This window comes from Poecile atricapillus, chromosome Z (genome assembly GCF_030490865.1).
Source record: "Poecile atricapillus isolate bPoeAtr1 chromosome Z, bPoeAtr1.hap1, whole genome shotgun sequence".
NCBI classification, from domain to species: domain Eukaryota; kingdom Metazoa; phylum Chordata; class Aves; order Passeriformes; family Paridae; genus Poecile; species Poecile atricapillus.
This window is the reverse complement of record NC_081289.1, coordinates 97,839,557-97,851,143: the sequence shown is the minus strand read 5'-3', so window position 1 is coordinate 97,851,143 and position 11,587 is coordinate 97,839,557. Positions and strand designations below refer to the sequence as shown.

The window sequence follows — 11,587 nt, the reverse complement described above, 5'->3', positions numbered from 1 at the left end:
CACAGCTCGTCCTCAGCACCCCAAATCCATCTGGATGGACTGAATTTCTAGGCCGTGGGCTTAGACAAGTAGCTATTCTCCCAACTTATGTGAGCCCACAGTAGGAACACTGGATCCAGTTAGGGTAACCCAGAGCAAGAAAGTAATTCTTATATTGGAGCCCAGCTGAGGCCATCAAGGCAGGGAGCTGGTGCATTGGACAGGCGGAAGGAATCAGGGTTGTTCTCATGAAGAGTAGGTGAGCATGGAGTGTAACTTGCAATCTGAAAGAGGGTTACTGAGAAGATGGAGCTGGCATCTTCTCTGAAGTGCACCAAAATGGAGAAAGAGGAAAGGAGCTACCACTGTGCTGAGGGAAACCTATGTTCCTTATGTGGAACATAAAGGAAAAACATGCTTTTCTTGAAAGTGGGGCAGCCCTGAGATGAGGACAAGAGGGAGACGTGTCTCATGTCTTAGAGAAGATCAACACTTGATTGGAGAAAGCCCAAAGCAGTCTGGTCAGACTTAGCCATGCTCTGAGCAGGGGTTGGATTTAAGGTCTCCAGAAAGTTGTCCTCATTTAACTTTTTCTAGGGTTATACGATTTCCTGGTTAAACAGGAGAGTCAAGTTGCATGGTGGAGCACTGGTGAGCCTAGCTGGACCCACAGCTCCAGTCTATGGCAGCCCTGGCAGCATTAGGGAGGTATTTATTTAAATAGTGAACACAGGATGGGAAGGAGCAGAGCTAACAAGCTCTGAGCAGGAAGTGGTGGCTAAAGAGGGAGTGGGTATTTGCTGTCTCCAGGATTTACTGCTTAAAGTCAATATTAGTAAAGTAATCAGCAAATTTTTCTTATCACTGCAAGACCAGGCACTTATGGGCTTATGGAATGGCTTTCACTGGCCTGTGATGGCCTCTGTCTCTAAGTTGCTTGCCCACTTCTTTCTGCTGAGGCTTAGCTATGTTTTCACTTCTGCTAAGGACAGAAAGATCCTTCTGGCTCAAAACATCACCCATGAGCAACAGTCTGCCACAAATTACCCCTGACTTTCAGCAGATGTGGGGTACCCTGTATATTAAGAGCAATTTGAGAAGTGGGAAGCCAGGGTGCACAAACCAAACAGCCTTCCTTGTCCCATAGAACTAGAAGCATGTTTCCTGAAATGATATTGCCACGGACAGAGGACAGTCTGGCTCTCTAGGATATGATGTTAGGTTTCCTCTCCTTAGCTGTCATGTCATGGCTGTCAGCACTCAGGATGGCTTCCTGTGCTGTGCAGCAGGGGGGGACAGGACCTGAAGCCCTGAGTAAAGCTCACAGGAGCATGTTCAGTGCAGCCCAGTTGACATTTACCGATATGCTGAATCTCACTAGTGAGGAGACAACCACAGTGGTTGTATCTGCTGCGTGCCACAACATGCCTTCATCTGCGTGTCTCAGGGAGCAGGTCAGAGCATCCTGGAGGAGCCTCAGGCAGCTCTGCCACTTTGCAGCACACCAAGGATCACTGTGTCAGGCACCTTTTGCTTTATTGGACTCTCTGTCAATGGCCCTGGGTAAAGTCTTCTGTCTTGGACTCAGGAAGGAGGAAGAGAGGAAGAAGGTGATTTGTTACACCTGCAAAACAGAAGCCTCCCTACCTAGATATAGCTGCCCTTGCCAGCCTGTCCCCAGCTCCATTCAGGCAGCAGAACCTACCTCAGGGGTGCACATGGACCGCCATGAGTCCAGCTTCACACCTGAACCTCTGTGTAAGCAAGAGCTCTGTTATCTGTCCTCTCAACAGAGAAAGGAGCAGTGCATGATGAATTAGTGTTGATTTATCTTTCTCTTGTTTAGTTTGCGATAAGATTTGTTGTTTGCACGCACCTTCCTTGCTGTCTGCCAAAGAAGACAGAGTACGAGCAGCTCTAAGAGAGAGTGTGCAGTACCTGGGATGACTCCAGGACTTCCTAGCCACCAAAGGCGTCTCCACAGAGATGCTTGCTCTCGTTCCTGTGCAACTCTGCCCTCAGGGAGCTCCCCCAGCCTTCCAGTGCAAGGAAAGCACTACTGCCCGTGTGTGTTTCAAGAGTGAGTGTTGCCCCATGTTCATGAACACCTCTCTCTGCCAGCCTTCACCACCTCCTACAGCTCCACTTCTCAATGGAGAAGGTGGAACGGAGTTGTTCTGTGCCCTCCTTGATTGATGTGAGCTGTAAGATGAGTCTAAAGCCCCCCCAGTAGCTTCTTCTCCCCAAAATCTAAAGGGCTCTGGAAGCCAAGAGAGTCTAAATGTCTGCAGATGTGGAGCGGGCAGCATGGGCGATTCCCCCTTCCTGTCAGCACTACAGAGGATGGGAGAGCTGGGGAGGGCCACTGGCTCTTGCTGGTCTCTGCCATGGCACTTGTGGGGCTCCACCAGCTGGAAGGGTCCCCTGGCCTGCCTGGCAGCAGATACAGCCCAGCCTTTCTGCAGCACGGTGTGGGCACCACACTTGCAGGAGGACCCCAGCACAACTGTGGTGATGTTGCTCAACCATAACATGACCTCCAGCCTCTGGCTCCCCTTCAGGCCAGTGCAGCCTCAGCTGCCTTCCTCCAGTGCCTTGGTCTAAGAGCAAACCTCCCAGATAGAAGCTCCTTACATGCTGCAGGGCTTCCACAAGGCTCTCTTGTTGTACCTTAGATATTTGGGGTTGTGAGTGAGGTTTGAGTGGTGCATGGCAGAAGCTGACAGATCTTGTTCAGCTGCCACCAGTATCAATGACTCAAGGGGAGAGCAAAACTTCATGTTAGATGATACGTCTATGGAGACAAAAACAGGATACCTGTGCAGGGAAACCCGTCCCTCCAGGAGATGAAACCCATCCCTCCATCCCCTCCTGCCCGTGGGGAATGGAGCTGGATTTGCTTTGGTATGGTGCTGCTGAATGCTTTCTGTTTTGAATGCTTTCTGCTTTGACACCCACCAGGTGCTTTAGAGGTTCTGGCAGTGTATCTGTAGAGCTCAGGACATCAGCGTGGGGAGGCTGTGCAAAGAGCTGCCAAGCACTTGCTCCTCATGTGGTGTCCCTGGGACCAAAGCAGAGGTGGGATGTCAAGGGTGTCCATCCTGTCACTGTAGAGCCTCTTACTGGTGTCACCAGTTAGATGTCACACATGCTGTGACACAGAGCCTTGAGAGCTCTGGGACAGCAGCAGCAGTATGTCTAGAGCCATAAAAAAAGTCCCCCAAATTAAGGGTGCCCTCAGGGCCTGGCCAGCCTTGTGCTCTGGGAGACAGGCCCTTGGGAAGCCAGACAATGGCAATATAACCTTCAGACCTCCTCAAGAGGACCTTCTGTGTCAGGATATTACAGAAATGTAAGAAAGCCTCTTCCCTTGCTGTGCACAGGAACAAGGACAAAACCCAAAACATGGGGAGAGACACAGGGCGTCCCATTACCTCCTGGCTTCAGGAGAAATCCTGTGTGAAGTCTAGGGAGACAGGAACACAATGGCTGTGCAGAGTGTCTCCTGTCTATGCCCCAACGGCATTTTCCTGACAAAAGTGTATAACTCAGCCAAGTTTCAGCCCAATGCACTCAGCTGTTTTCAACCATCTTTTGTTTGTCTTACAAGATCAGAGTGAAGCTGCCCAGAAATTAAAACCAAAAAATATTTCCAGCTTTAGGAAAGCAAGATGTTTATTGCAGAGGAAAACAGGCTATGAGGAAAACTTTCAGACTGAAAATAATGGTGCAAAGGGTGGTGGGGTTTATAGGATGCAGTAAAAAGCCCAAGCTGGGCTTCTCCAGTTGGCTAAAAATCACAGTGGGTGCTAGCTCTGCAATGCCAGTCACACAAATAAGAAATGACTTTCAGGAACACAGATGGATGCTGGGCTGTACGACTGAACTGTAGCATAGCAGAGCACTGTGAAGCCTTCCATGGGCCCAAGTAAAACAGCCTGTTTGCAGAGAGAGCGGGGGGCTCATAAGCCACAGGCAACTCCCTAGGGGCTGCCTCCTTAGCCTGGAAGAAGCATAGAAAGCAGAGTGACAAGGAGAGTATGGGCTTTATGACTCCCAAAAAAGCAGCTGCTCAAAATCACTTGCCATACTTATCAAGTTGGTGAGGCAAGAGTCAAAATAAAAAATATCCCCAAGTAATCAGATAGTTAATACAGAATATGTGTGTTAAATTCGTTGTCCTGGTGGTCCTTTCCCAGAGGAGTATTCAACTCTTCTAGTATATCTGCTTCTGCTGGTTTCAGCACATCCTCCTCACCTATAAGGCATGTAAGAGACAGATCATTTCATGTTGGGGGGCTCTCATGCGTTACTCCTCTGCATGAGAGAGTATCCCATTTATCCCATGTTAAAGCCCCACAGCCAGTCTCCTGCAGATGCCTGGAGAAGGTGCTAGGTAGCTCAGGGTGGATTGCCTGCTTTTCAAGGGCAGTCCTAGTTGTGGAGGGGAGTTGGAGAAGGTAAAGCAGTGGCGGGTTTAAAGCCAGAGGCAATAACCACTACGCAAATGGTTGCCCATTTCAAGACCTCACGTCTAGAGGCTGGACACCCACCCCAGAGCCCAGGACACAGAACTGCTGTTTTCCACGGCATGAGGGCACCACATGCCTTGCAGCAACAGGCTTTTTCTTCCCCACTGCACAGACATTGCTGGAAATGCAGTAGTTGAGGGTCAGAGGATTGTCACCTCCTCTGAAGCAGATCCTAAGTTTTCCTGGCTGTGAAGCAACCTGCATGTTTGACCCACTGACTGCTAAAGCAAATGTACTCTACTCTTCCCATGCCAGATCTGAGAACAGCTCCTGTTGCGGTAGCTGTAAATGGATTTTCTAAGCCCAGACACCAGCCTGCCATTCCAACCAGCTTAGTGCCCTCCATGCCTCAGTCCTGGCCAGTTTCAAAGGTGTTGTTGCCTGAAGACACCCACCCTTGTTCCAGTGCCCACTTTGCTCTCCCGCCATCCCTGTGTCAGTCCTGAAACTGGATGGACTGTGGACAGAGCACGCCTGGACTTTGGCACCCACAACTGGCTCTGGTCACAAAAAAACACACCTTCTCTCCACAGAGAAGAGATCTCCACAGAGATATCAGCCAGCGCTAAAATGGCTCTTGGCAGAGACACAGAAGTGTTCTTAGGACAAGGAGTTATTAAGGACCAGGTCCACAACCCCATTCCAATGACTGACAATAGAGGACTTGTTATCACTCCCCTGACCTTGGAGAGAGCTGTCTGTCCCCTCAGTCCCACCATCCCCCCCAACCCGCTCTCAGCTAGCCAAGTTTTGTGGGGTAGGGACCCATGGCCTGGAGATGTTATGGGATCATTGTTGATGAGGTGGGCAGCCTTGGCTGACAGTCCCCAAGAGGCAGCCCTGCACCGCCCCCCAGGGCCAGCAGCTCTGTGGAAACTCACCAGCAGGGTCCAAGCTCCTGTCTGCCAGCTCCCCTTCCGTTGCCACTGCTTGCATCCCACCGACCATGTTCTGGATGGTCAGCATAGGTGGCTGCTGTTGATACACTGGTTCAGGCAGTGCTGGCTCAGAGGGCACTGGCTCAGAGGGCACTGGCTCAGAGGGCACGGGCTCAGCTTTCTCCTGTGCGTCAGGCTGGGGGTCCACTGCTGGCTCTGTCTCCAGGACAGCCTTGACCACTGCCTGACGGCCCCGTCCTCTTTTGGCTCTTCTGGCTCTCCTTTGCTGTTCGGTCTTATAGTCTCTGCCAGGGGATTTCACAGGGATTATGACTTGGGAATAGGTCAAAGGACTTTCCCTTCTGCCCTAAGGCAGGCTTTGCTACGTCCCCCTGTTGTGATTGTGACCCAGTTCATCCTGGCAGAAGCTGCAGTTCTGCAGCCCCCTCCTGGGCCCTGCACAACAGCCTCCTGTAACTGCAGCAGTGAGCAGGAGCTTGGGCAACAAGTTTTTCCTCAGCCCCACATTATGACTTATGTTTGCTTGATACCACCCCATGCATCTCTCCCCACAATAACTGAACAGCTGCTGGCTGCAGGTCACCTTTCCCCACTGAATACTGATGGCTCTGTCCTTGACTGGAGGGGCTGGGCCATGTCTGGGCTCAGGTTAAGTGCACCACAAAAGCAATATGACAGAAAAAGCAAGATTTACCTCAGAACCCAGTGAGCTGAATCTTTCTCCAGGGCTTCTGCTTTTCTTTTCCTGAGCAACTCCCGGTCTCTCAAGCGACGGGTTATGATGACATCTACAAGGATAAAGTGAGTGCTAACGTGACATTCTGATCCCTCCCTGCCTGGTACTAGAGCACTGATGCAAGAGGCCATGCTTTTTGTTGTCCAAGAGGTCTTGATATGTAACTACTTGAGTGCTGTACTTCCAGCAGAGCCTCAGTGGGTAGGATTTGATGACACCAAAACTCCCAGGCTCCTAGCCTGACAATTACTCTAGATTTCCAATTACAATTCCTTGGGGTGACCCATGTCCAACCTACTCCCCTACTGCAGAGACCTGGGGCCTGTTGCCTTTGATCAAACACCGGTACAGACTGAAAGGTAATTCTTCATGTTTGCTCTCTTGTTACCCTTTTTCCCAGACAGCTGGAACTGGCTACCACTGAAATTAAGATGTTTATCTAACAACCAAGGAGAAAGCCTTGACCCACAGAATAGACAGCCCTTCACAAAAGAAGAGCTCTGTGGGGGCAAGGATGAGCCAGAGGGCACAGCCTTACCCACACAGATGCTCATGTGCCTTGGGCTGAGGCCCTGTGGGGCGATGGTGATCCAGCCAGAGACCAAGACAGGGCTAGTACACACTGCTGGGGCTGCTTGGCCCTAACACCACACAAACAGCCTCAAGATGGTCTGCAGCTGTGAGGAAGACCATGGCAGGGCTGAATAAAGACAAACTGATATGAGAAAGCTCCAACAGTGGCTTTATTATTTGGGCAGGTTGCATACTGCCACCAGCAGAGAGGAGCACTCCCCAGATCCCAGTCACCCTCTGACATGCCTTCATTGGCCAGGGTAAGCAGTGTCCATTTCACTGGTTGCAAAGGGCTCCAAATTGCTTCCCAAGGCAAAGACCAGCCTGAAAAATGGTCTGGACTTCACTCCTCCATGTCTTTGTCCTAAAAGATAGCAATCCCTGATGATTTCTAGCATAGACTCTAAACTGTGATAATAAAAAATTGTCTCAAATCAAGCAGCATGAGACCCAATCCTAGGAGACAAAGGGAGCAACACTACTTCCCTGAGGCCTTGAGGGAAAGGGAATTCCCAAACATATACTGAAGAGATCACAAAATAATTCATTTTCATAGTTTTAACAAAATTCACACAAGGGGAAAAGCAAAACTATGACCTGCTCCTTCCAGAGCTAATCAGATCCACACAAAATGCCTCAGTGCGCACTGAAGTAGTGAAATCAGTGAAAATTTGTCATTTTGTCATTCTCTTGATCAGATGGTAGAAGTGTCAAGGTGAGAAAGACTTTGGAGGCTGAGCTGGGATTACATCTCTTTTATCCCACATATTTATTAAATGCAAGAAAAATTGTGGTCCAGGACAGGACAATGCAAAACTGACAGCAGGAGCCAGTCTCTGCCCAAAGTAGACTTTTACACAAGACACTTCTGATAATTAATGATAACAATCTTACAGAAATTTAGTTTGAAGAGTATTTATGTTGGTCTGTGCTTCAATGTCCTCATCAAAGCAGAGTCAACTATTAAAATTACGTCTGACTGCCCAGGACACTGGCCAGGGAAGTTGAGAATAACTCCAAGATAACTGGGAGATTGTTCCCTGACATGAAGTAGTAACAGAGACAGGAGGGCTCAGCCAGCAGGAGATGACTGTGCCATCCACATAGTAAAAAGGCAGTAAACTCCCTGGGAAGATGAGGTTACGAGTTGCAGTAGCATGATCTGCACAGGGCCTCAGTTCAGCTACTGAAATACATAATGCCTTGCACACCCCATTTGCAGCCAAGGTGATTTTCTTTTCCTTTCAAAATGTCTTGTGAGCTGTAAAAGTAATTTTAGCTGCTTGCAATCAGTCTCCTTCCCAGTCCATTCTGAGAAAACACCCCTCATTCACTTCTAACTGGTCCAAGAAAGCACTCCCACAACAGTTCCAGAGCTGTCACCTGTCAGCACTAAGCAGGAAAGATCACAGTAAAATATATACATCCTCATGAAAGTAAATTTACTAGAGGACACAAAGAAACAGAAATTGAATGAAAAGAGAAAGAAAAACCAAGTTATAAAAACAAGGAGGCAATACTGCCAGTCTGCAAAAAATCTATTGATGCTCTCTGAAGGACTTTAGTTGAAAAGTCTTTATATGTGCTTCTGCCTTTGTGATCTGAAACATAACATGTAAAAAGACACATATTTGCAGTTAAATGTGCATCCTCCACCCCCTAGCACAGACTAATAATTATTAGTTTCTTTCCGAGAAACACTTGGTAACAAAAATCATGCTGTCCTCTCTCCAAAAGTTCAAATTAGGAATGTTCTCATCATTACCTGGCACAGCATACTCCTCACAGGCTGCAGAGGGTGGCAGGGAAGAGTCCAAAGAAGCATGGTCTTTGCCTAAACTCTCCATTGCCCTTTGCAGTTTTAATTAGAAAGCAGCTTAGTTCCCTGGAAACAGCATCTGGAGCTACTGGTGCAGCATAATGAGAGCTTGAAAAAAATGCAGACTGCCCGCCCCAAACCTCTTATCTGGCCAGGCCACTAGGAGGGTAATAATATTCTCCTTATCAGAGTGCAAAGGTGTGTGAGTCTCTGTCCAGGATCTACTGTGTGGATTGCAAAACATGTTAATGCTTTTATACTACAAATAATTCCACTTCAGATAGGAAATTTACACTCACTGTTGCTAAACTGTGACTCAAAAGCTCTCCTTTGTAGTGGATATGGCAGGGCAGGATGTGGCACTGCCTCACTGCTGCTTTCCAGAGTGAGATGCAGGGACATGTTAGTCTCTAAGGACCCCTTGAGAGATCTGAAATGGGACATATGCTGTCTGAAGGTGTTTGCATATGATCCAAGCAGTGCTGGTAGGAAGGGACATCCTCCGTGGCAGGACTGGCTGCTTCATGAGGTCAGCATGGCTGTGTTGTCGTATTCTTTGGAAACCCCTCAGGATGGAGACTGTCACAGACATGTTACCTGTCCAAGAGCTGCACCACCTTCCTGGGATCCAGACAGAATAATAAATCCATTCCAGCCTGGCTGTGCATATTGAGGACTTCCTAATGACTCTTTGGTCCAGACCCTGTAGATTAGGACCATGAACAAAGCACTTCACTCATGAAGCAGGATGGCGACCCAGGCAGCCCCAGTAAAACCAGTGGGAAGCCCCAGCTATTCCCTTGCCCTGCATAGGATGATTTCCTTAAGTGGCTGCTCCTAGCTGCTGGTAGCTCCTTGCAGCCCCCAGCCCTGCAGGCTTGCGCAGCCTCTACAGGACCATCTGCAGGGCCAGAATCGCTGCAAAGGGGAAGCTGCTGCTTGGTACAGTGGCTTCAATGCTGAGAGGCTGTTCCTTGCTTTGTGGGAATGGCCAGGCCCCTAGATCAGTGCATGTGAGATGAGGAGGTAATCTTGGCCTCTCCTGAAAACTGCCTTCATAGTTTCTTATGCCAGGATAGCACAGAAAAGCTCAAGATTTGTGTGTAACAGCTCTGATGGACCAGAGATACCTCTTTAGCCAGTTTCTAGTGCACTCAGCTGCTATCAGCACTTTTCTCCATGAGACAATTATGAACTGGTCAGATGGTAGTGCCCCTAATCCCTTTCCTCCCTGCCCCCCATGAATTCAAAAGTGGTAGAAGAACTTGATAACATGTCTACCCCTAGGTCCTCTGGGACCTGACTGCTTGTCATCCCAGGGATGATCCCATCTCCTTGAGAAGTCTGAGGACTTGCCCTGCGGAAAGCAGTTCCTCAGGGATGAGCAGATCTGGCTGCCTCCAGTCTTTGTCAGTCTGTTTTATTTTTAGTGTACATCCTGTGCTCTAAGCAGGATCTCTCTCTAGGTCCCTGGAAGCTCCAGAGCTTGAAACTTCATGCATGTAGATTTCTTAAAATGTAACCTTGGATGTCTGTGGTCATCTCTGCTGCCATTCTTCTTATCCCCAGAGTTACCACTTTACTCTAGGGCTCCTGCCCTGTGTCCAGTGCAGATTACATGGTACCTCCAGAGAGGTGGGGTATGTCTAACAGCCCCAAAAGAAGCGACAGGGTGGTGGCAGCAGTGCAGATATGGGAAGGCTCTGATATGGGAGGGTGGGCCAGGAACATGGATGGCATAAAGAGATGTGGGGCTACCAAGTCATTCACGGAATAGTTTCTTGTAGCTCAGTCACAAATGAAGACAAGGTGTCCCAAGCTGCTGAGAGTGTCCATGTTCCAGAGCTGTGTCATGCCACAAAACCCTAGAGACAACCTGGTCATGCAGATGTCTGAAAACTGTATCCTGGCAGGATACTTCACTGTGCAAAGGCAGTGCTTTTGGAGGGGCAAACATATCAGACCTTGAGCATTGTTTCTGGTTTTGTGTCCCTCTTTACAAAAAACTCATTATCACAGAACCACATAATATGCTGAACTGCAAAGGATGCAGCAGGGTGATTGAGTACAACTCTTGATCCTGCACAGAACATCACAAAATCACACCATGTGCCTGAGAGCATTGTCCAAATGCTTCTTGAACTCTGACACACTTGGTACAGTGGCCACTTCCCTGGGGAGCCTGTTCCAGTGCCCAACCACCCTCTGGGTGAAGAACCCCTTCACAGTTTTCAATTGGTATTACGATAGATTATGGAATATGGTCAGGTATTTTCCTGATATTCAGCCTAAACCTCCCCTGATTCAGCTTCAGATCATCCCCTCAGATCCTGTCACTGTCACTACAGAGAAGAGATCAGTGTGTGCCCCTCCACTTCCCCTCACAAGGAAGCTGTAACTGCAGTGAGGTCTCCCTGTAGTCCCATCCAGACTGAACAGACCAAGTGACCCCAGCTGCTTCTCATACAGCTTCACTTCAAAGCCCTTCACCCTCTTTGTCAGCCTCCTTTGAACATTTTCTAAGAGCTCAATGTCTTTCTTATACCCAACACTGTCCCAGCACTCGAGGTGAGGCCGCCCCACTGCAGAGCAGAGCAGGACAATCCCCTCCCTTGCCCGGCTGTGATGCTGTGCCTGACGCACCCCAGGACACAGGTGGCACTCCTGGCTGCCAGGGCACTGCTGAACCATGTTCAGCTTCCCACTGATCAGCTCCTTTTCCATGGAGCTACTCTCTAGCTTCTTTTCCCAATCTATACACACACCCAGGGTTGCCCCATCCCAGGTGGAGAAACTAAAGTTCTTGGAGCATGCTCAAAGAAGAGCAAAGAAGCTGGCCAAGAGTTTAAAAAACAAGTCCTTTGAGGAGCGACTGAGGGAGCTGGGGGACTTGAGCTTGAAGAAAAGGAACCTGAAGGGACATCTTATTGCTCTCTACAGCTTCCTGATGGTAGATTGTAGGCTGGTAAGGGTCCATCTCTTCTCCCAAGTAACAAACAATAGGACAAGAGGAAAGGACCTCAAATTGCCCTGCGGTAGGTTTAGGTTG

The 11,587-nt window shown here is 49.0% G+C and overlaps 1 protein-coding gene across 1 annotated transcript; it reads right to left on the bottom strand.

Annotated features, from left to right (window-relative positions):
* Window positions 1-3,634: 3,634 nt before the first annotated feature.
* Window positions 3,635-8,654, bottom strand: HEMGN (hemogen). Its single transcript, XM_058827846.1, has 4 exons — window positions 8,485-8,654; window positions 6,105-6,198; window positions 5,393-5,694; window positions 3,635-4,237 (listed from the first exon to the last, which is right to left on the bottom strand). The coding sequence occupies exons 1-4, from the start codon at window positions 8,564-8,566 to the stop codon at window positions 4,128-4,130; spliced, it is 588 nt and encodes a 195-aa protein (XP_058683829.1). The 5' UTR covers window positions 8,567-8,654; the 3' UTR covers window positions 3,635-4,127.
* Window positions 8,655-11,587: the final 2,933 nt, after the last annotated feature.